General features: G+C 52.1%; 12 protein-coding genes across 12 annotated transcripts in view; 7 read left to right on the top strand and 5 right to left on the bottom strand.

Annotated features, from left to right (window-relative positions):
* BDV14DRAFT_12503 (violaceus kinesin) overlaps positions 1–597 on the top strand; it is a 4,452-nt gene extending 3,855 nt beyond the window's left edge. Inside the window, exon 2 of the mRNA XM_073765975.1 lies at positions 24–597. Within this exon, the coding sequence (XP_073622317.1) occupies positions 24–497 (474 nt within the window). The 3' untranslated portion in view covers positions 498–597. The remainder of the gene's footprint in view (positions 1–23) is intronic.
* Positions 598–754: 157 nt separating this feature from the next.
* BDV14DRAFT_205773 (Aldo/keto reductase) lies at positions 755–1,522 on the bottom strand (the record flags this gene model as incomplete). Its single annotated transcript, XM_073774796.1, has 2 exons — positions 755–1,023; positions 1,072–1,522. The coding sequence occupies 2 exons, from the start codon at positions 1,520–1,522 to the stop codon at positions 755–757; spliced, it is 720 nt and encodes a 239-aa protein (XP_073622316.1).
* A 206-nt stretch (positions 1,523–1,728) lies between these two features.
* BDV14DRAFT_12490 (uncharacterized protein) lies at positions 1,729–3,011 on the top strand. The gene is made up of 2 exons (XM_073765974.1): positions 1,729–2,050; positions 2,099–3,011. The coding sequence occupies exons 1-2, from the start codon at positions 1,933–1,935 to the stop codon at positions 2,815–2,817; spliced, it is 837 nt and encodes a 278-aa protein (XP_073622315.1). The 5' UTR covers positions 1,729–1,932; the 3' UTR covers positions 2,818–3,011.
* A 500-nt stretch (positions 3,012–3,511) lies between these two features.
* BDV14DRAFT_12471 (uncharacterized protein) lies at positions 3,512–4,464 on the top strand. Its single transcript, XM_073765969.1, has one exon. The coding sequence runs from the start codon at positions 3,735–3,737 to the stop codon at positions 4,335–4,337; it is 603 nt and encodes a 200-aa protein (XP_073622314.1). The 5' UTR covers positions 3,512–3,734; the 3' UTR covers positions 4,338–4,464.
* Positions 4,465–5,116: 652 nt separating this feature from the next.
* On the bottom strand, positions 5,117–7,287 carry BDV14DRAFT_184837 (WD40 repeat domain-containing peptidylprolyl isomerase). The gene is made up of 3 exons (XM_073770573.1): positions 7,186–7,287; positions 6,743–7,120; positions 5,117–6,691 (listed from the first exon to the last, which is right to left on the bottom strand). Exons 1-3 carry the CDS (start codon positions 7,253–7,255, stop codon positions 5,253–5,255), a joined length of 1,887 nt encoding a protein of 628 aa, XP_073622313.1. The 5' UTR covers positions 7,256–7,287; the 3' UTR covers positions 5,117–5,252.
* Position 7,288: 1 nt separating this feature from the next.
* Positions 7,289–9,348, top strand: BDV14DRAFT_184835 (chaperonin-containing T-complex subunit CCT2). Its single transcript, XM_073770572.1, has 4 exons — positions 7,289–7,481; positions 7,531–7,688; positions 7,740–9,114; positions 9,167–9,348. Exons 1-4 carry the CDS (start codon positions 7,479–7,481, stop codon positions 9,224–9,226), a joined length of 1,596 nt encoding a protein of 531 aa, XP_073622312.1. The 5' UTR covers positions 7,289–7,478; the 3' UTR covers positions 9,227–9,348.
* BDV14DRAFT_184833 (major facilitator superfamily domain-containing protein) lies at positions 9,349–11,402 on the bottom strand. Its single transcript, XM_073770571.1, has 5 exons — positions 10,724–11,402; positions 10,663–10,675; positions 10,363–10,604; positions 9,873–10,311; positions 9,349–9,808 (listed from the first exon to the last, which is right to left on the bottom strand). Exons 1-5 carry the CDS (start codon positions 11,212–11,214, stop codon positions 9,641–9,643), a joined length of 1,353 nt encoding a protein of 450 aa, XP_073622311.1. The 5' UTR covers positions 11,215–11,402; the 3' UTR covers positions 9,349–9,640.
* A 1,562-nt stretch (positions 11,403–12,964) lies between these two features.
* Positions 12,965–14,533, top strand: BDV14DRAFT_205767 (glycoside hydrolase family 76 protein; the record flags this gene model as incomplete). The annotated part of the gene is made up of 3 exons (XM_073774795.1): positions 12,965–13,058; positions 13,128–13,864; positions 13,928–14,533. 3 exons carry the CDS (start codon positions 12,965–12,967, stop codon positions 14,531–14,533), a joined length of 1,437 nt encoding a protein of 478 aa, XP_073622310.1.
* A 530-nt stretch (positions 14,534–15,063) lies between these two features.
* Positions 15,064–18,568, top strand: BDV14DRAFT_12446 (uncharacterized protein). Its single transcript, XM_073765965.1, has 2 exons — positions 15,064–15,400; positions 15,472–18,568. Exons 1-2 carry the CDS (start codon positions 15,156–15,158, stop codon positions 18,413–18,415), a joined length of 3,189 nt encoding a protein of 1,062 aa, XP_073622309.1. The 5' UTR covers positions 15,064–15,155; the 3' UTR covers positions 18,416–18,568.
* BDV14DRAFT_12442 (branched-chain amino acid aminotransferase) lies at positions 18,568–20,010 on the bottom strand. Its single transcript, XM_073765964.1, has 2 exons — positions 19,862–20,010; positions 18,568–19,787 (listed from the first exon to the last, which is right to left on the bottom strand). Exons 1-2 carry the CDS (start codon positions 19,938–19,940, stop codon positions 18,721–18,723), a joined length of 1,146 nt encoding a protein of 381 aa, XP_073622308.1. The 5' UTR covers positions 19,941–20,010; the 3' UTR covers positions 18,568–18,720.
* An 870-nt stretch (positions 20,011–20,880) lies between these two features.
* BDV14DRAFT_205764 (uncharacterized protein) lies at positions 20,881–21,585 on the bottom strand (the record flags this gene model as incomplete). Its single annotated transcript, XM_073774794.1, has 2 exons — positions 20,881–21,249; positions 21,379–21,585. The coding sequence occupies 2 exons, from the start codon at positions 21,583–21,585 to the stop codon at positions 20,881–20,883; spliced, it is 576 nt and encodes a 191-aa protein (XP_073622307.1).
* Positions 21,586–22,448: 863 nt separating this feature from the next.
* On the top strand, positions 22,449–24,975 carry BDV14DRAFT_184823 (deoxyribodipyrimidine photo-lyase PHR1). The gene is made up of 2 exons (XM_073770570.1): positions 22,449–24,012; positions 24,069–24,975. The coding sequence occupies exons 1-2, from the start codon at positions 22,637–22,639 to the stop codon at positions 24,616–24,618; spliced, it is 1,926 nt and encodes a 641-aa protein (XP_073622306.1). The 5' UTR covers positions 22,449–22,636; the 3' UTR covers positions 24,619–24,975.
* The last annotated feature ends 222 nt before the right edge of the window (positions 24,976–25,197 follow it).

Below are 25,197 nucleotides of genomic sequence, written 5' to 3'. Positions count from 1 at the left end.
ACGCAGAAGAGATACAAGAGCAGGTTCTAGGGATATCCACGCGAGTCCTAGGGTCGGAACATCCTGATACCCTGTCAAGCATGGCTCGCCTCGCTGACACTTTGTGTTCCCAAGAGAATGTTCACGACGCTGTTGTGTTGATGGAAAAATGTGTCCGGCTTCGTGGCAGACTGCTTGGGTCTTTTCACCCGCATACTGTTGACTCCGTTCGCTCTCTTGAAGAGTGGAAAGAAAGGGTTGATTTATCAACTGATACACGCCAACCTCCTGTTCAAGCAGAAAGTGATCGACCCATAGGAGGCATCGCGCAAGGTAGTTGTTGCCCTGGCGTGGTAATTACCAAAGCTAATGTAAACGGAGAGCTTTCTGATCATCAGCAGGGTGTTGTACGACTAGCAGCGTCTCCAAGGGTCTTTCTCAGGATTCATCCTTTTCTTCTGGCTTCCTGGGGCGGTTCACCTGTGATGCGAGAGCATGACTTGAACGAAATTGACTGATTACTCGATAAAGAAGTAGATCTTAAATAGCTCCCTAACTTGACTATTGACTTCCTAGTTAGTGCCAAGATAAAGATAGGTGAAATAAATTCAAGATTCATGCCACGTCTTGTGGATTGTGCCCGTTGTATTTCGGTTGAATGACATCATATTTGGTTGCGGTGGTGTAATTTGCCTTCGATCATCTTACAGAGCACGTGATTATGGCAGCTGTGCGGTATTGTATTATTTCGTCTTCAAACGAAGTCTAGAATACCCTAAATTAATATCGGCTTAGCGTGTCTTCGCGCGTTAGGGTTCAGGAAAAGCATTCTGTGTCTTTGGATGGGAAGCTGAAGGCGCTTCTCACTGTATCTATCTCGGTAAGTCTGACCCATTGGATGCTGAGCGCTGAACCGGCCTGTTTCTGGGACGGAGGGCGTCTTGTAGGAGCCCGCTAGCATGCCTCTGGCTATAGGGTTGTAAACCACGATGTCTAAGCCGTAGTGCCGACAGGCAGGAATGAATTCGGGCTCGATTGTACGGACTGCTATAATGTCAGTTTATGGGCCATGTTAAGATGGGGTTGGCGTACTCAGTGCATTATACATAGCCTGATAGATCGTCGGCCTTACCCACCCCCTCTCCCTACAAATCGTACAAATCTCGGCTACTTCAAACGAAGCATAATTGCTCAATCCCAACTGTTTGAACTTTCCCTCGCGATACAACTTATCAACTTCCTCTATCGTCGTCTCAAACGGAACCGAGCGATCAGGTGTATGCAGATAGAATGTATCCACGCAGTCGGTATCCAACTCTCTCAAACTCAAGTTGAACATCTCCCTCAATGCTTCTGGCGCATGGTCACCTGGCTCAAGAGGATAGACTTTCGTCGCGATACGAAGGCCGCGCCCTTTGTAGCCTGCTTCTGCGGTGAAGGATTCTTGACTGCCGCCTAGGTAGATGCGCGCTGTGTCGAGCTCTGTGTAGCCGGATGATTGGAAGGTGTTGAGGAGTTGCTGGAATTGCGAGAGCGAGATCATTCTGGCGCCAGGTTGAGTAGCTGGGCCTGGTCATTAGGCCTAGGATCGCTCGTGGTTTGAGGGTTGGATATGCCATTGTAGTGTAGAGGTTGTTTTTAATGTGTTGTGGAGGGAAGGTGGTAAGAGGTCCGGCTCAAAGATATATAAATGGCGGCAAGGCGCCTAACCTAACATATAACGGACCATGCAAATCTGTACCCGTTCAATCGATTCAAGTGGTAGTATTATACCAGGGATAATATTACATAGTCTAGGGGTAATTATCGTGTTCAATGTCTTGGAGATTGATTGTTGGAGAAGGATTGACGCAACAAAGAAGCAGATGACGAGACGCGAACGACAATATATCTTAGAACCCCGCATTGGCATCCTTCATCTCTTTTACGACACGGCATCTTCCATTGTCAAAGATGTCTCAGCAAGTCTACATCGATCATCTACTGCTTCAATTCAGCAATGAGCTGTTTGATCCTCTTCCACCATGGATCACTAACAACTTTACCGTGATAGATGGAGGAGTTCATACTGGTATGCCTTTTTAGTCCTCTCTCAAGTGCTACTTATCTGACTTTACAGGCGGCCTGAGTCAAAACAAGCTTATTGTCTTCAAAGACGGAACCTACCTCGAATTATATAACTGGATTACGAAACCAGATGACTGGCGAGACCGTTTACCGGGCGACTTCGCACTGACGGCGCTGGACCCCATATCCGCCGAAGCCAGTAGGGAACGCATTGTGAATGCATTGGCAAGCAACCCCGGCGATGGCAGGGTTGGAGTGACATATCGCCCACCCCAAGAAGGAGGCCGAAAGAACGCGCAAGGAATAGATATCCGCTGGAAGATTGTCAAACCAGAATACACCCAAGGAGAATCGACGCCATCAAATGATTTCTATCCGAGAGGACGCACAGATGCTCCTTTCTTTTGCCATGGTCTTACCCCGCGCAATCATCGTGTCACCTTTGATTTGCCCTCTGTGACGCAGCATCCGTCGGGGGCCACTGGAATTAAGGCTATTGAGATACTTGTGCCGCAAGGAGAGCTCGGGCCATATGCGAGTCTTTATGCATCAATTATCGGAGCCCCGCCGGCGATTTACCAAGGGAAAGCAGAGTTCCATTTGGCGGCGCCGGGTGTTCATAGTTTCTTCGGATCTCTCCGCATCAAAACGGCGCACACGACAGCGGAAAGACGGTTCTTGCAAGCAAAGGGCGTCGGTATTCACTCCCTTGTTTTGCGGTGGGAGACGGATGAGCCGTTCATCTTTCCGATCGTTGATTATCTCCATTGACCGCATAGAAGCGTTGTTCTCTGCGATGCCGTGGAACTTTCGTATGCATAGCCAAGCCGGTAGCAAGTTCTTGAAGCCTGATTGAATCGTTGAGTGAAGATCCTTGGATCCAACGGCCGATCCGTGGATCCAATTACCGACAACCAGATCGGAGGCGCACGAGCAACGACGTAATCCCACAAGTTGCAGCAACAAGCGGTAGTCAAGCTTCGAAGTGGGCACTGAAAATGGTCAATCTCCGTATGGGCGCGCTAGCATCGCGGCACGACCGTTGCATCGTGGGGTTCCTCGATTGAAATTGCTCTCTGCGCGGTCCATCGCCGTATACGTATTAGAGCGAAAGTGGGCTAGTGAGAATAGCGCGATGAGCGAGTCGATCGGTCTGACATGGCAGAGAACACGCATCCGGCACGATGCAAGCGGACACTTGGGCAAGCACAGGACTGGACGACCGGAGCGGCCCCTATAGGGCGGGAAAGGAAGGAAACAGCAAAGCGAGGAGGAAAGAGACAGACGAAGAGGGGAAGCGAGACAGAAAACGACTTGGAGAAAACTGGGCAGAGTCGCCGGGCTGATCTGGACCAATTGGACGGAGATTCAACGTCATATAAATAGAACCTGATTTGTGCCCTTACCTTGTCTATGCTAGACCAGCTGCGAGCCAAGTAAAAGGCGATTGTTGATTGCTGCCCTGGACACTCTGGACTACTCTGGACTGTTTTCGCCGCAACCGGGAGGGACCGTGTCTCATCCTTAATCTCTCGGCCCAGCGCTCTCACCACCTTCGCCCCAATTCCCTCGCTATTTTGTCTTCTTTCTCCCCTTTCGTTCTTCTTGTCATTCTTCTCGCTCCTCCGAGCTATGTTGTGCTACTGAAGCGCGCGATCTCACATTTTTTCGACGGTCTCCACGCCGCGATGCCTTCAGGGTCTTCAGGGACAGGGTCTCGGGCTTCAGGGTCCTGGCCCTTTGCTTCACAAAGATTTTCGCTCTCGACGTTATTTTACCTATCCCTCGCTTTCACCTCGTCCATTCTCGCCCAGGATGTCCAACTGCGTCCTTCCGCGGCCTCCGACTCGTTCCCGTCCTGCGGATTGAGCTGCGGCGTGCTCACCCAAGCCGACGACGCCTGTACACCTCCCTCCGCACAAGTTACAAACAGACAAACCTACGTTTCGTGTTTCTGCCAGTCCAGCCTTCTTACGACTTGGTCCCAAAGCGTTGATAGCATATGTACCGACACTTGCACAAGTTCGCAAGATCGCCAGCTTTTACAAACGTGGTACACCAACTTCTGTCAGAGCGGAGGAGACACCACCGAAGACTCGAGCGACAACTCCGACAGCAATTCCAATAACAACAATAACAACAACAACAACAGCAATAATAACAACTCCAACAACAATGACGACAGCTCAAACGCAGACTCTGAAGCGGACTCTTCTGGCTCGTCAGCCGCGAATTCCAACTCGGCTCCACAATCATGGTCAGTGCAGTTTGAGAAAAACAAGCTCCGATAGTGGCAATTCTAACACTACACAGGTGGGATGGCCATTGGAAGTGGGTGGTCATGGTAATTGTTCTCGCCGCTGGATTCACAATCATCGCCGTCGTCGGAACGTGGCTGAAGCGCCGCCACGACAGAAAACACCCGAATTTCTACAACGCAGGCACCGGCACTCCCGGGGCAAGCGGCAGCAGGGTGTTTCAGGATCCCAATCGGGAATCTCTCGTACCCGCTCTGGCGCCTCGCGGCCGCTCTGTCAATACCGTCTCATTTGCCAGCAGTTCTAGAACAGATTTCGTCCCGCCGAGTCGACAAGGGCCGTCGCCGTCGCCGTTGCAAAGAGGACAGACGGCAGCCCCTGGAGTCCAGACCAGAGAGGCCCCGCGACCATAATATTTGGAACTTTATGCGAAAACAAATTTCCTTACTCGACTTGTCTGCTTTTGACTCGCTTCTCGATATAGAGTTGTGATTTTGCATATACCTGGCGTTCCGCGTCTGTGATTGATTAGGTTGATTTCGTGATCTTCCCTGTTGGATTTTTAAAAGGTACATACAGTCTTCTACTTGCGTACTTGCATTAGTTCCTGCCTGTGCGATTACTATTACCCCTGCAGTGGGTATTTGTCCATACAAGTGTTTTTGGCCGATTTTGTTAGTACTCTTGGTCTCGCGCAGTAACCTTCTCTCTAATTACCATCTGTCGAGGTGGATGACTGGCATGATCTAAATGAACAAAATTTGAACTTGATTGTGCGAATCAAAGTAAATATGCGTCCCAGAGGACATTGATCCCGCAATCGTAGGCGTATTCCATAGTACAGTAATAATCTAATGTCAATAATCGCTAGCAATGATACAATATATAGGTAATAACTCAACACACTCAACCATCCCCTCCCCTGCAAGAACCAGGAACAGGAACCGCTCACGAAACACTAATACTAACAACCTTAACATCAATCTCCGGCTTCTCCTTAAGCGTCTTAACATTCTCAATCTTATGCACAACATCGAGACCCTGCACGGCTCTCCCAAAGACCGTATGCTTACCATCCAACCAAGGGGTTTTCTCAGTCGTGATAAAGAACTGAGAGCCATTCGTGTTAGGCCCTGCATTCGCCATACTCAATGTATAAGCTTTATCATGCTTCAGCGAGGAAAATTCATCCTCGAATTCGCCGCCCCAGATACTCTCGCCGCCTGTCCCGTCTCCCAGCGGGTCGCCGCCTTGAATCATGAATTTGCGGATCACGCGGTGGAAGATGGTGTTATTGTAGTATCCGCTTTTGGCGTGCGTTGTGAAGTTCTCGACTGCTTTTGGCGCGGCGGAGGGGAAGAGTCGCAGGTGGATGTCGCCCATTGTTGTGTGTAGGATTGCAGAGGTTCCCAGGTCTGCGGATTTCTGAGGCTGGTTGGATTGCGCGGCTGTGTCTGCGTCGCGGAGCCGTTCGTTGTGCACGTCGCGAGTGGATTTCGAGACCTCGGTGTCGTTTGTGAAGAGGTAGAAACGGACTTTTGCGAAGCCTGTGCTGACTAGGATGGGGTCGCGTTCTTCGGCTTCGGCGAGGAGAGGGTTGGATGATGCGGCCATGGAGACGGTGACGACGCCCTTCTTCTGAGGCTGGCCTTGGTACATTGCTAGGTTTAGGGGACGGAATGGCTCGTCCTTGGCGTAGAGGCGGACGACGCGGTTGGTGTATGTGTTTATGCATTTGATACCGTAGAGAGAGCCATAGAGGATGAAGTGGTTGGATTCGTCGAAGATGACGTTGGCTTTGGGTTTCGTGACGGGGTTTTCGAGCTCGCGCTCGGCAGCGAGGCGGCGGCCGAATTCGACGGCGTCGAGGGTGTGCAGGGCTGTGCCGGCTTGTTGCATGTCTGTGATGGTAGAGAGGGATTCGTCGTATTTGCGATAGAGCTTGCCTGAGGCGAAATCGAAGACGCGGATTTGGCGGTCTGGGAAGGACACCGTTGCGAATTGTTTGCCGGAGGGGGAAATTGTGATGGATGACGGAGTTGACTTGGCCTTTTTGAACTCGAAGAGGTTGGTGGAAGATTTCAGTTCGAAGACGTTGTCAGGCTTCTCGAATGAGCTGTCGGATGCTCGCCAGTATTCGACCATTCCCGACTCGTCGGCTGAAATGACGCAGTTGTAGGCGTCATTGAATGCGATTGCCGCTACGGGGCTGCGGTGGATGGATTTTAAGGTGTTTAGAGGGCTTGGGTTTTCGCCGCGTCCGTCGTATATCTGTATTATATTGCTGGCTTCATCGGTTACGGCGAGGAGTGGTAGTGATGCGCCGCGGGGATGTACCCAGCAGACACAGCGAGCTTCGAAGTCGAGAGTAAGCATAGCCAGCAAGTCTGCAGTCGTTAGTATGAGCCCGAATGAGTTCCAGTTGAACCGCGACATACCGAATGTAATCACATCAAAGATCTTGACCGTCTTGTCCGACCCGGTTGTCGCAAAGCTTCGGCCGTCGGCGCTCACACTGACACTCTTGATCTCGGTGGAATGAGCGCGGAACTCCTTGACAAACTCCACCCCAACAGCCATCTTCTTCCAGAACTTAACGACTCCATCGATAGACGATGTTATAAGGAAGTCCGTGTGCGGTGTCACTGTCGCATACGACAGTTGCTCCTTGTGCATGAGCGATTTGGAGTAACGGGGCGACGCAGGGAGCGCATTGACGTAGACTTTCTCAAACGGAAGTTTTCTGCGCTTCTTCTTGGGCGCATCAGCCGAGGGCAGGGCAGGACCGAAGTCATCGTCAGATGAGGAATCATCTCCTGTTGTTACTGTTAGCTGTGTCTGGACGGAGCTGGCGGAGGTAGTGAGAGCTAGCTGGACGCACCATCCTCGGGTTCAACTTCGGAGTGAGGGCGCTTATTTTGCGCCAATTTGGCCTGCTCGTCTTCGGCCATTGCGAGAAAATGATTCTAAAATACTGGTAAATACAGGTGTTGGAGTGAAAACACGAGTAGAGCAACAGCAGGAGAGGCTCAGGGCGGTCTGAAGCTCGGGCCACATCGCGAACTTTTTGTCCCGCATCCAATTATTGTGGGAGTCTCTCCGCCTCTTCTTCAGCATCCCTGAGCTACCACCCCGCTTGTCAGGTAGTTCTTTTTCTTTTACGACATATACAAGATGGTGAGTCTCTGAGACTGCTCCTGTTATGCTCATATACTGACTTCCCCAGGCGTCCTTCGCCAACCCCACGCAGATCTTTGCGGACAATGTGATCGAGGAGAAAGGAGAGAACGCCCGTCTCTCGGCCTTCGTCGGTGCCATCGCCGTCGGAGACCTCGTCAAGAGCACACTCGGTCCCAAGGGAATGGACAAGATCTTACAATCAGCGTTAGTAGTCGATGGAATGCGGAGGCGGGGTTGACATACTGACCGCTGCAGGTCGACCGGAGAAATCCTCGTGACGAACGACGGTGCCACGATCCTCAAGGCGATTGCCCTCGATAACGCCGCCGCTAAGGTGCTTGTCAATATTTCCAAGGTCCAAGATGACGAGGTTGGTGATGGAACGACATCGGTAACAGTTTTGGCTGCGGAGCTGTTGCGGGAAGCCGAGAAGCTCGTCAACCGCAAGATTCACCCCCAGACTATCATCGAAGGATACCGTATCGCCAGTCGTGCCGCTCTCGATGCCCTTGATAAGGTTGCCGTCGACCGTAGCGAAGACTCCGAGAAGTTCCGCAAGGACCTCCACTCCATCGCCCGTACCACCCTCAGCTCCAAGGTTCTCGCCCAGGACCGTGACTACTTCGCTAACCTTGCCTGCGACGCTGTTCTCCGACTTCGCGGATCGACGGATCTTAGTCATATCCAGATCATCAAGAAGGCTGGTGGAAAGCTCAGCGACTCTTACCTCGATGAGGGTTTCATCTTGGACAAGAAAATTGGTGTTAACCAACCAAAGCGTTTGGAGAATGCCAAGATCCTTGTTGCAAACACAGCTATGGACACTGATAAGGTCAAGATTTTTGGTGCTCGCGTCAAGGTCGAGTCCACAGGAAAGCTTGCGGAGTTGGAAAAGGCGGAGCGTGAGAAGATGAAGGCCAAGGTTGAGCGTATCAAATCACACGGCATCAACTGCTTCGTTAACCGACAACTCATCTACAACTGGCCCGAGCAGCTGTTCACTGAGGCTGGCATCATGTCCATCGAGCACGCCGACTTTGACGGTATTGAGCGTCTGGCCCTTGTTACGGGCGGTGAGATTTCCTCTACATTCGACCACCCTGACCAGGTTAAGCTCGGATCTTGCGATTTGATTGAGGAAGTCATCATCGGTGAAGATACGCTTATTAAGTTCTCCGGCGTTGCTGCCGGTCAAGCCTGCACAATCGTCCTCCGCGGTGCCACAGAGCAGCTTCTCGACGAAGCTGAGCGTTCTCTCCACGACGCTCTTGCCGTCCTTTCCCAGACCGTCAAGGAGCCCCGCGTGACACTTGGTGGTGGATGCGCCGAGATGGTGATGTCCAAGGCCGTCGAGCAGGCCGCTCAGAACACCACAGGCAAGAAGCAGCTTGCTGTGGACTCCTTCGCACACGCTCTCAAGCAGCTCCCTACGATCCTCGCAGACAACGCCGGTCTCGACTCAAGCGACCTCGTTACCCGACTACGACAGGCCATCAACAACGGCATGACTAGCTCCGGTCTGGATCTGCTCACGCCTGGTGGTGGTATCGCCGACATGCGTGAGTTGGGTGTTGTCGAGAGCTACAAGTTGAAGAAGGCTGTTGTGTCATCTGCTTCCGAGGCAGCTGAGGTAAGAATTTGTCCCATATCCTAATTCTCGATCTCTGCTAACAAATCATCAGCTCCTCCTCCGTGTGGACAACATCATCCGTGCTGCTCCTCGTCAGCGCACGCGGATGTAAGCAATAGGATTTAATCAAGCGAAATGAAGAATAATTGGATGTATGTGTACAGCATGCTCGGGTGGAGTAAGATCCCGTCATAATATAGATCCGACTTTATGAATCAAAAGTAACAACCCACATCCGAACCCACAGGGAGTGCCTGTCTGGTCGCTCCTCCAAAAGTAGAGAATCAATGTCCATTCCTTTCTATCCCGAATAAAGTTACATTTACCAGACAAGGAAAGAGCATGGACAGATGCCAGTCGCCCCTTCCCAAATCCACTACCTGATTGCCAACTTCAAATAGGCAGGTGCGATGACGGGTCGCTCCTTCCTAATCCAACCTTTCGTTCAACCTTCGGGGAAGGTGCGATCGTCTTCCTGCACCGGCTGCTCCCTCCTTCCTCCATCCCAACACACCGTTTTATGCCTTTACAGTCTTTTCTTCAAACCCATATCTGTCTTCAACCTTATCGCTCCGGCCAAGACCGTGGCCGTCATCGCTAGTGATCCAGCATAGAAGATAGCGGGTCTATACGCCTTGATTCCGCTTTCTTCACCACCGGAGGCATCCAGAATATACCCTGCGATAGGGGAGCCCTGCGCAAAATAAATAAATCAGTCTCTGAGACCCTGAAAGAAATGTTCGGTCGTCAGCACTTACAAGCAAATACCCCCCGGCCCACCCTGTGACAATCATACCCATCGCCACGGTCACTCTAGCCGATCCAAACACATTCCCCACGACTGTCGGAATTGTCGAGAAGAACCCTCCATTTGCCACACCGTTGATGATGGTAAACGTGATAAGGGGACCTAGCGAGTCAGAGACCGGCCAGAGGACGAGCATGCTCACAGCGCTCAGAAGGAGACCCAGGAAGAGCGTGTTTAGTGGTCCTAGTTTGTCGCTGAAAAAGCCGCACATTAGTCGGCCGACGGCGGAGGAGAAGTTAAAAACTGCGACTACGCCGGCGCCGACGGACGATTTCATACCCAGGGAAGAGGTATAGAGCGGGAGAAAGAAAGGTGGGACGAAGAGGGGGAATGTTGCGATTGCACCGACGAGGAAGAGGAGTGTGAAGCGGATGTCACGGAAGAGATGCCTACGCTGTTCAGCCGATGATATAGTCGAGACCGTGAAGGGTAAGACATACCATTCAATAGCAGCGGACTTCGGGATTGGTACTCGCTCTTTGATGAAGAACGCTGCTGGCATACCGGTGGCAAGCGTCATGAGGCCCAACGCCCTGAACGTCCAGGCTATGCCGGTGTTCTGAATGAGAGCGTCCACTATGAAGCTGATGACTGCTCCGCCTAGACCTCCTCCAGCGTACACGATTCCGTTGGCAAGTCCTCGCTTGACTTTGAAGTATTGAGCTGGAATGACCGAGACGACCTTTATAGCAATAAGTTCCGTTAGCATGAGCTCATTAAGAGCGATCGGGATATCTGACCATGAAGCAGAGACTGTGACTGTTAGTAAGTTATCGCCATCCCGAATGGCAAGAGGCATACCTGATACCAATTCCCATAACTGCACCAGCAGTCACAAATAGTCCACCGATACTCCCAACTGCAAATCCACTCAGGATCTCACCCATACCCAGAAACGCAATCCCCAACATCGCACACACCTGGGCCCCAAGCAATCTAATCAATCTTGCATTGAGGATACCTAGGAAGGAGATGCATGCGACCGCAAGCGACCCAACAAAAGCAAGCGTTGATGCAGACGAAACGCCCTCCTTGACCAGCTCAGCCTGGATAACACCCCAGCTATAAGACGTCCCTCCAAACCACCATATGAGCACTGCGCAGCATGTCACCGCAACCCAGCCATATCCACCTTCTGGGACCTGTGAGTCGGCGATGAGGGAGGCTTGCATTGGGTCGTTTGAATTGAGGTTGCTGGTTGAAGTATGCGAATTGTCTGCTCGACGTGCCAAACTTTCTTCGGCTCCGCCCATGGAGCCCAACTCCACGGAGGTTGTGACTGTTGTTGCCATGGCTGTAATATGAGACTTGGAGTCTTCTGTTCGAAGAAGGTAACCCAAGGTGTATTTATGGGGGTTCTTCAGTCTTTGATTAATTAATCAGAAAATAGATGGATGATCTTGTAAGCTTCCTAGTCCGGGTGGTGGGGCGGTCTGCCACAGGGCGTGCCATCCATTGACTCAGAAAGCGACATCACCACTTGGCGGTTAGAATCGGAGATGAAAAATTCTACATTCAATTACTTAGTTCACGGGGCAGATGATCGTATCATACATTTCTTATTGGCCATGATCGTACCTGTCCCTAGACGCTTTCCGCCACGTGCATAAGCATCTGAGCTTGTACAATGCAGCCCTAAGTATATTCAGAGGTACTAGCTATTCCTGACCACAAACAAGTAACTAGAAACAGTAAGCTTAAACGGCCCCAACCTATGGAGAAAAGGTCCTTAGTGTTAAAGTATGTCAAACAGACGTACGTTTGGTACTACGTGCCGCTACCCTTCTAACCATGCAGACGGAGTATCACTCCTCACCAATTTCGAGGTCGCGGCTGGCTCACTCCCTGTTCGCCGGCATCGTTCCTTCCTAGTTAGACAGAGGGTCGTTCCTTCCCTTCGTACGGGTGATGTCGTTCGCTCCTTCTCTTTTGGAGTCCGTTCCTTCCTTGTATGAATGGGATGTCGCGCCTTCCGTATTCGCAAGAAGAGGGTCGCTCTTTCCTTGTGCACTGACATCGCTCGTTGGGACGAGGGTCGTTCCTTCCCTTCTTACTAGAAATGTCGTTCGCTTCTTCCATACTGAGGTCCGTTCTTTCCTTGTTTGAAAGGAAGGTCGCGCCTTCCTTATTCGTAAGAGGACGATCGCTCTTTCCGTATTCACCGACATCGCTCCTTCCTAGTCGAGATGGGGGTCGTTCTTCCCCTTTTCGTTGTAGACCTCATCCGCCCCTTCCGTAATGGGGTGCGCGCCTTCCCTGTGTATTGAGGTCATCGGTTGTCCCTTCCTTTTATAAGTACGTGGCAGGTCACGCTTTCCTCGTTCGCACGGCGAGGGTCACTCTTTCCCTGGGTATGTGCTCATGGACTCGTTCCTTCCTGGAATAATCGATTACTCCCATGACACCGACATTACCCAGGTATTGGATTCGAGGCTGTGACGGCCCTCGTGCTACCAGACACCAGTCAGTCGTCGGACAGAAGTTCCAGAGCTGCAGTTGTACGACTCGACAGGGATGATTCGCGTTCCAGGAGACAGGGCATAGAAACGTGGTTGGCAGGTACTCAGACACCAGGCGCAGCAGTTCCGACCGTGATCCGTGCCGTTCTCCCTTATGATGAGAAGTTGCTTTATGTAGGGAGCTAGGAAAACAGAGTGATAACTATGAGTCGGTTCACGGCTAGAACGCGATCTATAGGTTTATTAGCTTTTGATAGGAAGTATGTTGCGAAAGCGTGGCTGTCGCATATGAATTCCGGGGAGCCATGGTCATCCTGACTTCGTCAGGCTCTGTCTTCGATGTTCATCTTCCTCTGCCATGTCTCATAGCCATAGGGCTTTTTCTTCGCTCTTCGACCTTGCGAAACGCAGTATTGGTTCTTTCACCAGCTGCGGTTAACAGATAGCCTTGCTTCGATCCACTTGACATCTTTGGTATCTCGTTAGGGATATTTGGGATATCCTCTCGTCGCATTCCTTGACATCCCCTCCGAAAGGCCTTTCGCGGATCAGCTACAGTCTCACGAGGAGGGAGATCGCCAGAATGCTTCCTTGCAAGTGGCTGCGGACTTTGTCCGTGATGATATTCATGGTCAAAGGAGCGACTGGAGCTCTAGATCTCGATATCAACGATCGAGGTATGTCTTCTCCCGTCCGCCACCGGCCCCGAGTGCACTGAGTAGCCTTGACACACAATAATCTTGCAGACTCCATCCGCGCCGCCGCCAAAATCACCGCCAAAAACATGATGTCTTACTACGACGGCCATGAACCGGGCCAAATTCCCGGCAAACTACGCGACACCTGGTGGGAAGGCGGCGCTATGTTTATGACGCTGATCCAATATTGGTACTGGACCGGTGACGACACGTATAATGATATGGTTCGTCAGGGGATGCTCCACCAGAGGGGCAGGAATGACTTCTTCCCTAGAAATTCAAGCACGTATCTTGGGAATGACGATCAGATGTTTTGGGGTCTTGCGGCTATGACGGCTGCTGAGTTGGGGTTTCCGGAGGGGTACCCGGGTGCTAATGAGCACAACGAGAAGAAAAAGAAGAAGAAGGATCCATCCTGGTTATCCCTCGCGCAGGGTGTCTTCAACACGCAGATGCCCCGGTGGGATGAGTCTGCTTGTGGCGGGGGGATGAGATGGCAGGTCTGGCCGTACCAGGGAGGATATACGACTAAGAACGCGATCACGAATGGCGGGTTGTTCCAGTTGGCCGCACGTCTCGGAAGATATACAAAGAATGAGACCTATATCCACTGGGCGGAGAAGATATGGGATTGGAGTGCGACAACCCCACTGCTTAGGGCTGATGGGAAGTGGACGATTGCCGACACCACGAGTGTGGAAAATGAGTGCCGCGATCATGGTGATCAGCAGTGGACGTATAATTATGGGGCTTATATTGGTGGCGCGGCGTATATGTATGATTTGGTGAGACTCCTGTCCTGTTTCGTGTCTTGTCGGTAAATATGTATGTGAGGCTGACCATAACAGACCAACGGCGGTAAAAAATGGAGAGCCGGTATTGACGGCCTACTCGGAACGACCTGGGGAGAGTTCTTCAAGGTTGACAATACCATGTCCGAAATAGGGTGCGAGCGGAGCGTGACCTGCGATCGCAATGAGGACATGTTCAAAGGCTTCCTCTCCTCATGGCTCACTTTCACCACCACAATGGCGCCCTGGACCGTAGACGCCGTCATGCTGCGTATCCAACAGTCTGCCCTCGGCGCAGCGCGCCAGTGTCACGATGATAAGAGCTGTGGACGCCGCTGGAATAAGGATGCCTGGGATGGCACCTCGACGATGGAATCGGACATGAGCGCGCTTAGTGTCTTCTCGTCGGCGATGAGACCCTTCAAACCTGGAGCCCAGCCAATGACACCTAAAACCGGCGCCTTCAGTGCAAGTAATCCGAATGCTGGTATGGATGAGGACTTTGATCCCGAGAAACAGCGGAATATCACAGATCGTGACTGCGCAAGTGCGTCGTTGTTGACGGTGTTGTTCGTGTTGCTCTGGATTTGGGGCTTCATTTGGACGGTCTTTGGCAATGAGCAGATGCCGCAATGCAGTCCGCCATCCTGCCCTTATGCTTGAAATCCGAATTTTTGCACTTTTCATGTTGCCATTGGGTTCAGTTAATCGGGCCTGCATTAACTCTTGTTTGTTCGGCGTCAATGGCCACGGAGTTTCGAGGCGATATTGGCATTATATGTGATAATATTGGAATTCTGGGCGTGGTAGTAGTATAGTTTCGTTTCAATAAATAACGACATTGTTTCACTCATCTAAGGCATGAAAGACTTGGTGTCAATCCGCAAGGTTGAAGAATGTATGTAGATAGTAGTGGAGAAGGGAGAGGAAGATAGATAAAGTCTTGGCGGTGAGGCGCGTATCTCGCGGCGGATCGGCTTTCTTCCGCGTTCTGCTTTTGCTCTCAAGACAGTAACACTGTCCAGCTCTTCGCTGTCGCGGTGCCATCTCACTGCCTGTGACAGTTGCCAGGCTGAAGTCCTCTCTGAGACATTTCACTGAGTCTGTAATTGACCCTTGTTCTCTCAGTGTTACTCCTGTCTGGCTCCCCTCTCTACTTTTCCCGCATCTTCCTCAGCTCTCCACCGTCAACTTTTCTACGAGCCCTCCGCACGGATTGAATATGCCTTCTGCGCACTAAGAAACGAAGTTGCTAGACCAGCGATTACATTACGTTCTTGTCGACATGGTCTTCCTACGCTTGACCGTCAAGGTCTACCCCCGAGACCAAACTCCGCCCTCCAACACATTCTCCTTCCGCTCGTTGCTGGGAGACAGGGAGCGCGATGATGCCAGTCGCACCTCCTCTAGCACTACGATAGGGAAGCCCGCTAGCTTCCTGATCGTTCTCGAGAACTCCGACGATGTTACACTTGGTGGGCTGGCGGGTATGATAAGGGAGAAATGGAGGAAGCTGAGACCAAACGTCGAGTTAGTGTTACCTCTTGCGCTTCTACGTCTACGGCACACATGGATAGTAGCTAACCATTGCTTTCAATCAGACCCCTCACGATAAAGAAGCTGCTAGACGATGACCATGAATCCGACGACCTCGATACCGACATGACCGTCGCGGATGTGTTTGTCGACAAGGGCAAGGCGAAAGCTGATGGTCTTGACCAGCGGAGGACCGTTCGTGTAATTCAGAAATCCGCCGGTGGTGATATTTCGCCTGTTAGATTCCCCTCTGTTACCCAGGACTGGGATGCTGCGGCGGAGCACTACGAGATTCAGCGCCAGAAGAAACAGAAGCAGGACGCCGAGCTTGCCGTGAACAAGCTTGGTCGCATTGAAGAAGAGGGAGATGGTTCGAGGTCGCCGGTTGATTCCAATGACTGGGATCAATGGACTCCCAACCACACACATCGCAGAGACATTCCCGTGTTCTCGGTTGAAAAGGACCATGAAATTCCTGCGTCACCCTCTCAGCCTGCGCCGCACTCATCTGTAGACGACATCTCTCACGAAGTGAATGGAGAAGACACGCCTGTTGATACAGGGAAGCGCTTTGGAAGTGAGGAACTTGGCGACTCGCCTCGTTCGTCTCGCGCGACAACGCCCAGGGAGAAGAGCACCCCGAGAAGAGACTCAACAGCGAGCTGCGGATCCGGACAGCTCGAAAAGGGCGATGCTCCTGTATCTGACTCTCCTGGACTTCAATTGACGCGTGAACACACCCACTCGGTCTCTCCGCAGAAGGCGCCTGTCGCAGAACTTGCCAAACCTGACGCTGCTCTCTTGGCTAAGGGAGGAGAGAGCGAAACCGAGTCTGAAAGTGATAATGAACCTGAGAGTGAGTTTGAGAAGGAGAATCAAGACAAGGACGGCGACACTGCTATGCGCGATCAAACCAGCCCTAGGAAGTCAAAGTCCCCCATTAGAACCCGAGCTCGTGCAACGGCTGTTGAAGTTCCAGCAGCTAGTCCTAAGGTCGTAGAGCAGTCGCGTAAGCGCAAGAACTCCACTGATCAAACTTCACCCAATAAGGAACCACGTCTGGAGAGGACTACGACACCTCCTCGAGCCAACAGTGAACGGCGGGATAGCGCGGTCTCTCCTGGAACTCTGAGATTCAGCCCATCAGGAAAACGCCTCGGAGGAACAGAGTCATTCTCCGGAGTCGTTCGGCGTCTCAGCTTCTCAGAACGAGGGTCGGAGCCGCCTAGCCATGGGCTGGGACTCGGCATTACCCAGAGCCCCCCTAAGAGACCTTCGGTCGGGATTGAGTCGCAGAAGTCTACACAGTCTACTGAGGTCATTCCTGCAAACGTCTCAATACCGCCCAGCAGTGCACCTGTTGGCCGCCGAGGTTCAATATCGAAGAATATTTCAACGCCTAACAATCTTCAATCACCCGCTGACAAAGTGAAGGACATTCACTCGGCACTGAGAAAAGATGCTTCCGCTGATAGGAGTTCGGTACGCCGCTCTGTTTCCTTTGTGGAAGGTGATGAACTTTTGATTACTGGGTCGCAGCCGGCACCGACATCAACACCAATGGATGGAGTCAAACCCACCAAGAGCAAAGCCACCTCCGCAGCTGGATCGGAGAAGAGACGTTCTAGCAGCTCAATGGTCTTCCCACCCGGTGTATCCATGGAGAAAATAGCCCAGTTCGAGCGAGAAGCGGAAGCGAAGTTTGCTCAACAAAAGAAGGAAGAAACCGAGTTCCAGGACAAGATCAAGGCGGCGGAGAAAGACAAGACGAAGAAAGCTTACTGCAATGTGCTCGAAGAGGCGTTCAAGACCTGGAAAGCTCTCCACGCTGGGAAGCCCCCAACAGAGGCCGCGGCGACCAGGCTTCGGAGCCAGCTCTCAAAGCAACAGGCTGAGATCAAAAAAATGGAAGCTTCTTTTCAAGACAAAGGCAAGGAGCCGCAGCCATTTCGTGAATCTCCCGCATCTCAGCGAAGTTCGAAGAATGATGCTCCGGCGTCATCGAAGAAGACTCCGACTCCCACCGTTAACGGAGACCGAAGGTCCCCGGCAGCAAACAATTTTGGCTGGAACCCCATAAACTCCCCTACCAAAGCAGCTACTCCTACAGCGAACGGTCCTGCGAAGTCTACTGCAAAGTCTACTCCCAAGGAGCCTGTTGCGAAGACTGTTGCCACCAGGACCCTGGCGTCCAAGCAGAACAAGCCTGTATCCCAGTCACAGAACTCTACATCGGATGAACTTGAGCTGCCTGCTATGAAGGTCCAGGCCCGCACCAACGCCAACGGCACCAAGAAACCCACCCCGGAGAAACCAGTCGACGTAGACTCCTCGACATCCTCAGCATCATCCTCAGAAGAAGAAGAAGAGGGCTCGTCAGAGGAAGGCTCAGGATCCGAATCCGAGTCAGGATCCGGCTCCGGCTCTGGCTCCGGCTCAGGCTCAGAATCCGAATCCGAACCCGAGTCTTCAGAATCAGAAGCCGAAACCAAACCCAACAACACCAAGAAATCAACAACCGCAATGAAAACCCAACTATCAAAACCTACCTCCCCGCCATCCGCCCAACGAACCACCAAGTCACCCGCTCCGTCCTCCCAACCCCAGTCGCAGCCATGGGGCTTCTCCGCCTCCCAGAAGCCCAAATCTGATCGACTGTCTCTAAGTCAACTTAAGAACCAAGTCGCTAGCCAGGCAAAGGCGCAAGCTGCAGCCAAGGCCAAGGCCGCTCCGCAGAAACGTGGCCTGCCGCGCAAGGACATGTTCTCGCCGCCGAGCAGTGACTCGGATGAGACGGAGAGCGAGAGCAGTAGTGAGAGTGAGGATGAAAGCGAGGATGACAAGAGTAGCAGTGAAAGTGAGGACGACAACAACAAGGGCAAGAAGGCCGACGATAAGAACAGGAAGCCTGGACGTAGCATGAGCCCGGCTAGTGTTGCGGATGCCGGTGATATCATGTCTAGTGGGCAGGTTCAAAAGTTGAGGACTGCGCGTTTGGGAGGTCGTTGATCTACCTGATCTCATGCTTTTCAGCGCTCGCTTGGTGTTTGACTGCTGCAGGACTGATCAATCAATGTATCATTTTGTGGTGAAGGAAGATACTTGAACTGTTCAATTCCTTCCTGCCTCACCGCTGCACGGCACCCATGTATGTATGTATTCTAGGACAAATTCCCTTCCATAGCGTCGATGACTTTTCATGAAGCAAATCAAACAAAGTACTTTTGATGTACTTACCATCAAGAATAAACCGAATCAACCATCTAATTAACAAATAATGCACTGATCATCAACTGATAATCAATCAAGGAACCTCAATCCCACTCTGCCCCCCCCCTCTCCGAAGCCTCAACCCATTCCCTCGGCGGCGGCCTTACTACATGATTCCACCCCAAACTCTCCTCAATCTTGCCCAGCTGAACCCCCTTCAACGTAGCCAACAACTTAACGCAAACCTCTCCACCGCCAGCATCCTCACCCTCCCCACCACACTCATACCCAAAAACATCGCCCGTCGAACGCCTCTTTATACTCCTAATCGGCACAAGCGCCGCGGCGGTACCAGCAGCCATAACCTCATCAAACTCCTTCAACTCCTCATACGGAATCCGTCTCTTCTCAACAGTATACCCGAACCACTTCTCACCAATTTCGCAGATCGAACTTGCCGTCACACTATCGATAACGTTCGGACTATCCGGCTGAACGAGCGTGACTTCACTCGTGGCCTTGTCCTTCTTAACACCGATCAACGCACTCGTCGAGAACTCATCGATTTCGCTCCTCGTCTTGCTATCCAGATGAAGCGTTATCCCGAATCCCTCGGAATGTGCCTTGCTGCTGTGTCGTAGCACGGGAGCATAATTCCCGCCGACTTTAGCGCTCCCTGTCCCATTTGGCGCAGCCCGATCGAAGTCTTCGAGGATGAGCGCATCAACGGCATGAACACCATGATATACTCCCGTCGGCATAACAAAGACCACAAAGGTATATCCCTCCGGCGGCGACAGGCCCAATTGCGCAGAGGACCCAAAAATCAATGGACGGATATACATCGCAGCGCCCGTCTCATGAGGCGGGACAAACCCCGCGTTGGAAGAAACAGCTAATTCCACTGCTTCTAGGAATAAACTCTCAGGAACAGGCGGAATAGACACGAAACTTGCGGAGCGAGCCATGCGCGCTGCATTGCGATCAGGCCGGAATATTGTAATTTTCTTGTCAGCGGGGTGTCGGAAGGCTTTTAGGCCTTCGTAGGCTTGTTGCCCGTAGTTTAGGCCGGGCGCCATGCCGTGGATGGGGAGGTAGGGTGATTTGACGAGGACGGGAGGAGACCAGGATTTTGTGGCTGCTGTGTAGTGGGATTCTATGTGGCCGTTTACTATATCGAAATTTAGCTATGTGGATTGGTGAAGGAGGGGCAGGAAAAAGCGTGTAGTGGAGGGGTAGGCGTACCTTCGCGGACTTTGAAGCCAACATTGTTCCAGTCGATTGTTGAGACTGGGGGTGGGGGAAAGGGGTCTTGGGAAGCCATTGTGGTTGTATAGAGTGCCGTGAAGCTTCAGTGGATGGTGGAGACAGTGGAGAGCAAAGATGAAGATCTGAGTCTGGGGAAAAGATGAGATGAGGGGCTGACATGACAGCTCCATAATTATGTGATGCCGAAGTCGGCCTTACAACAGGGTTGTCAGGAATGAGTCACGCTGACATGCCCAATTTAGAGCAAACTCGTCGTATTGAGCGTATTGAATAGTCATTCGCTTGTCATCAACCCTCCATTATGCTATAAAATGAATATCAAGAATATTAGACACGTTTTGTATGCAAAGTGGTCAATGGCCTAATGGAGAATCGCGGTAAATTGAATCTCTTTTGTATGGGGTGCGGCATCGGACGAGAGCTACCATTAGGCCATAGGTATTTTATTCGTAAATACCTGGTTTCAACTGTCCCGTCTCTGCTGTCAAGTTCACAACAGCCAGGCTTCTGGGTTCTGATATTATAGTCGGAAGCCAAGCTTTTGGCTCTAGTCGCTGATGCAGCTTGGTCTATCATACATTGTTGCAAAGTCGAAGACAGAGCTATGCACCGCGTACGCTAGGGCGCTCCGCAACTGAAGCGCATGGATCGTGGAGTTGTGGAGTATGGGAATTGAGGACCAAAGGTGCCACTGCCAGCAGGACCATCTGGCCCGATATCTCAGGTCGGTTGAGTATGTGACCGAATTATGCAGCTCATGACTGTCTCTCTTGACTTATTTAATGGTTCTTGCATAGCACCAGACAAAAAGGTCATCCCTCACCAACCGGCGTCCTCGTCCCAGGTCTATTCCTCGCCTTCCCCAAAACATCCAGCGAGAACCCCGGCGATCGTTCAGAAGCAGAACTCGGCAAAGTGTCATACCCCGTAAAATCCGTCGCCGAATCCCCGCCCTGCGCAATCTGCACTAGCCTTCCCAAAACTGCATACTCAAGCTACAACTTGATGCTATACGCAACAGGCTTAAACATGACCTGCACCGCGTAAAACCCGGCATATTCCACGAGGACAACCGCAAAGTCGAAGATGAGGACGAGCAGCAGCTGTGCGACTATGGGACGATGTCTGCTTTCAGGGCGCAGGCGGAGGAGTTTTGCTGTTTCCCAGACGTATATTCCGCTTAGCAGGGCTTCCTGAAGACAGAAGCCGACGAGCTGGATTTGTTCCATGACGCTGTATCCTGCGTCGAAGGGTTTGGAGATGGATTTTTTGGGGGAGACGGTGCCGTATATGAGGACGATCGTGGGACCGTGAAGGAGGATCGCGTCGACGATGATGAGAATTAAGAGACCCTTCAGAAGCCGCTCGTTATAAACGACGAAATTCAGCCGCGACCATAGGACCAGCGAGTGGCCCGTGACAGTCCCGCATCATCCGATGATGATCAATGTCACTGCCGCGAAACGAGAAACATCCGGTCAGAAGAAGAGCACAATGTATCCGCTAGTATGCGGGATCAAGCATGTCGATGTGACGAGCAGACACCAGAAATGAAGACTGCTATGCCGCTTGAATGTCGCGAGACAAAGCACAATCAGCTCAATGGTATTGTAATAGATTAGCGTCGTGAAGCAGGCGAGGACAAAGGGGACAACAGGATCGGTGGCGATTTCGGGGGGCTCAAGGGTTGAGGACGACATTAATCTCGGTAAAAGCGGACGTTCTCGACTCTCCTAATGAAGTCTCAAAGTTGGCGGTATCCAGCGTCCACAATGTCCATGACAGCCGGAGTTCACGATCAGGATCCAGTCCAGGAGGCGACGAAGAAATACTTATCTGCGATCCGATCCACCCCTTTCCTCGTGGATCTTGTCAGTGCTCAACCCTAGTGCCAACTCAAGGGCCAATGTCACGTCGCTTCGAGGTTCAAAGTTCAAGCTCAGGTAACCAAAGTACCAAAACCCCCCAAGATCATCGGCTCCCTTCACCGCACTATTGGATTTAGATCTCGTGTAGAGTTGTGAACCAATGATGATCTTCCTAGCCAAGCCCTGAAGAGGCGCTGAGGGCCAGGAGCACCCCCGGTTCCGCGTTTCTCTTGCCCCATCGTCCGTCTCCGGTTTCAGCCCCGGTCGAACGAAGGCGCTTGTCTCCGCGGTTTGACTTTTGAGGATAGGTCTGTGATGTTGAGAATGGTGCTGATCGTGCGCGTCTCGAAGTCGGAGTTGGAAGCGGGGATTTAGGGAGCGACAGCGCGAGCGATATGGACCCCGAACTTGGAGCTACCCCGGGTTCTTCGCCGGGATACTGGGAAAGACTCGTGCCGTCTAGTGCGCAGGCAACACGAGATGTGGTCACCCCAAGCTAGGCAACCTGCAAATCTAGAAAGCTCAGGTCGAGACTCTTGCGATCTGCATGTCGTCTTCATCTGTCGGCCCTCGGGGACAACGGATGCCTTAGGCTTCAATTGCATCAACAGATTCAGCTATCCATATAGCGATATCCTCGTCTGCTCTGCACCGCTACGACATTGTATCCACAGGACAACTATATAGCATGATCCCCTGGATGTATTCAGAACATGAGATGCTACGTGCGTACAGAGTACTACCTGTGTGGGACTAGTACCACGATCTTCCTCGCCCTGACGTCGTCGAGTAAGAGATCATGGAATGAATATTGCCTACCTAACCTATATAGCCTCCCGCAGTGCTCCCATAAATATGCCCTCTCTCGCAATCAGGGACAGCGATGAAGCTGTTGAAATATCTCAGTGCTCCTTTCACTTTGTCCAGATCCCTGAGCTTCCTTCGCACTGACGTCAGAACCACCAAGCTTCCGATCGCGATCGATCGATCGCATGCAAGGCACACCCACGCTCAACATCACATAAAGCACGACACGTCCAGCGATTGTACGCGCCCGACAACCACCTTAAGTCTTAAGTCCTCTTTTACAATGCCGCAAAAGCGCAAAGCCTCCAACGGCACCCAAAATGACGAACGGTACCACCCCAACGCCTCACAAACAGCCGATTTCGGCATCGTCCTGCGCGACTTCTACCCGCCTGAAATGGGCAATGCGCGATGCGAAGCATACAACAATGGGACCCTGGAACGACCTATAGAAGCATGGCAAAAGGCATACACAGATACATCCGAGCAGCGCAGCGCGATCCGTCCGAACGCGGCAGTCGTGCACTGGTTCAAGTCGGATTTGCGACTTCATGATAATCGTGCACTGTCCATGGCATATGATGTTGCAAGAGAGCATAAGATCCCGCTAATAGCGATGTATATTGTTTCGCCGGAGGATCTGACGGCGCATCTTTCTAGTCCGGCGCGCGTGGATTTGACGCTGCGGACGCTGGCGCAGATGGAGCGGGACCTTGGCGAGTTGGATGTTCCGCTTTACATGGAGACGCAGGAGCATAGAAAGGATATACCGGGGCGGGTAGTTGAGCTGTGTCAGGAATGGGGCGCAAATCACCTTTTTGCGAACCTTGAGTATGAAGTCGATGAGCTCCGGCGTGAAGCGAAGATGCTACGATTGTGCGCAGAAAGGGGAGTCAAGTTTGAGACTGTGCATGATACCTGTGTTGTTCCGCCGGGGTTGCTATCGTCGCAGCAGGGGAGGCAGTATGCGGTATATAGCCCGTGGTTCCGGTCATGGTTAGCCTTTCTAGGTGAGAACCCGGAGTACCTGGAGCTTTCAGAGGATGCAGGTGCGAATCCAGGTGATGCAAGACGATACTTCAAGAAGTTGTTCGACTGTGAGGTCCCCGGAGCGCCAGAGAACAAAAAATTAGAGGATGAGGAGAAACGGGATCGAATAAGGAAGTTGTACCCTGCTGGTGAGCACGAGGCGTTACAAAGGCTCGATTCCTTCCTCGAGTCGAAAGCAAAAAATTACGATGATGACCGAAATATGCTGTCGGGGCAGACAACCTCTGTTCTCAGTCCGTACTTCGCCTCGGGGGCACTGAGCGCGCGGACGGCTGTCGCGAGAGCGCAAAAGGCGAACAATGGCAAAATAGCCCGTGGGGAGGCAGGGTATATCTCGTGGGTTAGCGAAGTCGCCTGGCGCGACTTTTACAAGCACGTCTTGGTCCACTGGCCATTCATCTGGTACCGCTCCTCTCCTCAGCCCTATCCAAGGCACAAGCTAACGTGGTTAATATCAGCATGAACAAAGCCTTCAAGCCCGAATTCACCTCCCTAGACTGGTCCTACAACACAGACCACTTCAAAGCCTGGACAACAGGCCACACAGGCTACCCCATAGTCGACGCCGCAATGCGCCAACTAGCTCATTGCGCGTGGATGCACAACCGCACGCGCATGGTGGTATCGTCCTTCCTCTCGAAAGACCTACTCATTGACTGGCGTCGCGGCGAGCGCTTCTTCATGGAATCCCTAGTAGACGGGGACTTCGCGTCCAACCACGGCGGGTGGGGCTTCGGGTCCAGCACGGGCGTTGACCCACAGCCTTATTTTCGGATCTTCAATCCGAGTAGGCAGAGCGAGCGGTTTGACCCTGAGGGTGAGTATATTCGGCACTGGGTGCCAGAGTTGAAGGATGTACAGGGGAAGGCGATCCATGAGCCTTATGCTAGGGGTGCAGGGGCCATCGCGCAGAAGAATGGGTATCCGGAGCCGATCGTTAATCATAGTGAGGTTAGAGATCGGGCGTTGAGGAGGTATAAGGAGGCGGCGAGTGGTGGGAAGGAATAAAGATCATACTGATTCATGGGGTTCCCTAGGTAGCGTTGACTTAACTAGGTGTTGCGCAGTGGCTTGGTCTGCTTATTGAAACTGGGGCGTAGTGTCTATATCGAAGTGGAACTCGTCCAAGTCCCACGGGTAGACTGTTCGTCCGTAGTGTCGATCCAAAGAGCCGGGCTGATTGCAGGCCCGAGTCGACTCCAATCCTGTCGGAGTTAGCGGCGATATCTAGATAGAGATTTTGGGCTCGCAAGCTCGGAGAGGCAGATTTCAGCCACACACATGAGGTCGGCCACAATAAAATAAAATAGACACTATAGCTCCGGAAGACCAACGCAATCAGGATTTTATGCATATCAAACCAACCGATATCAGCCTCCTCGAGCTCTACCGTATCGTAATGTTCCGCTTTAATCCCGCCGCGACGCGCCGGTCTAGTGCACACGTTGGCTGGCGCGAGGTTTCACCCTTTTGGAAGCATGTCCATGGAAGTGAAAGTGTATTAAAGGCCTCGTAAGCCACATTTCTCTCGATGGCCCTAAGACCAAGAGACCGGTTCGAAGTTGACCCGGTGGGCAAACAATCCAT

The sequence above is a fragment of the Aspergillus stella-maris genome (assembly GCF_047715825.1).
Source record: "Aspergillus stella-maris strain CBS 113639 unplaced genomic scaffold BDV14scaffold_105, whole genome shotgun sequence".
Taxonomy (NCBI): Eukaryota; Fungi; Ascomycota; class Eurotiomycetes; order Eurotiales; family Aspergillaceae; genus Aspergillus; species Aspergillus stella-maris.
This window is presented reverse-complemented; position numbering and strand designations above follow the sequence as displayed.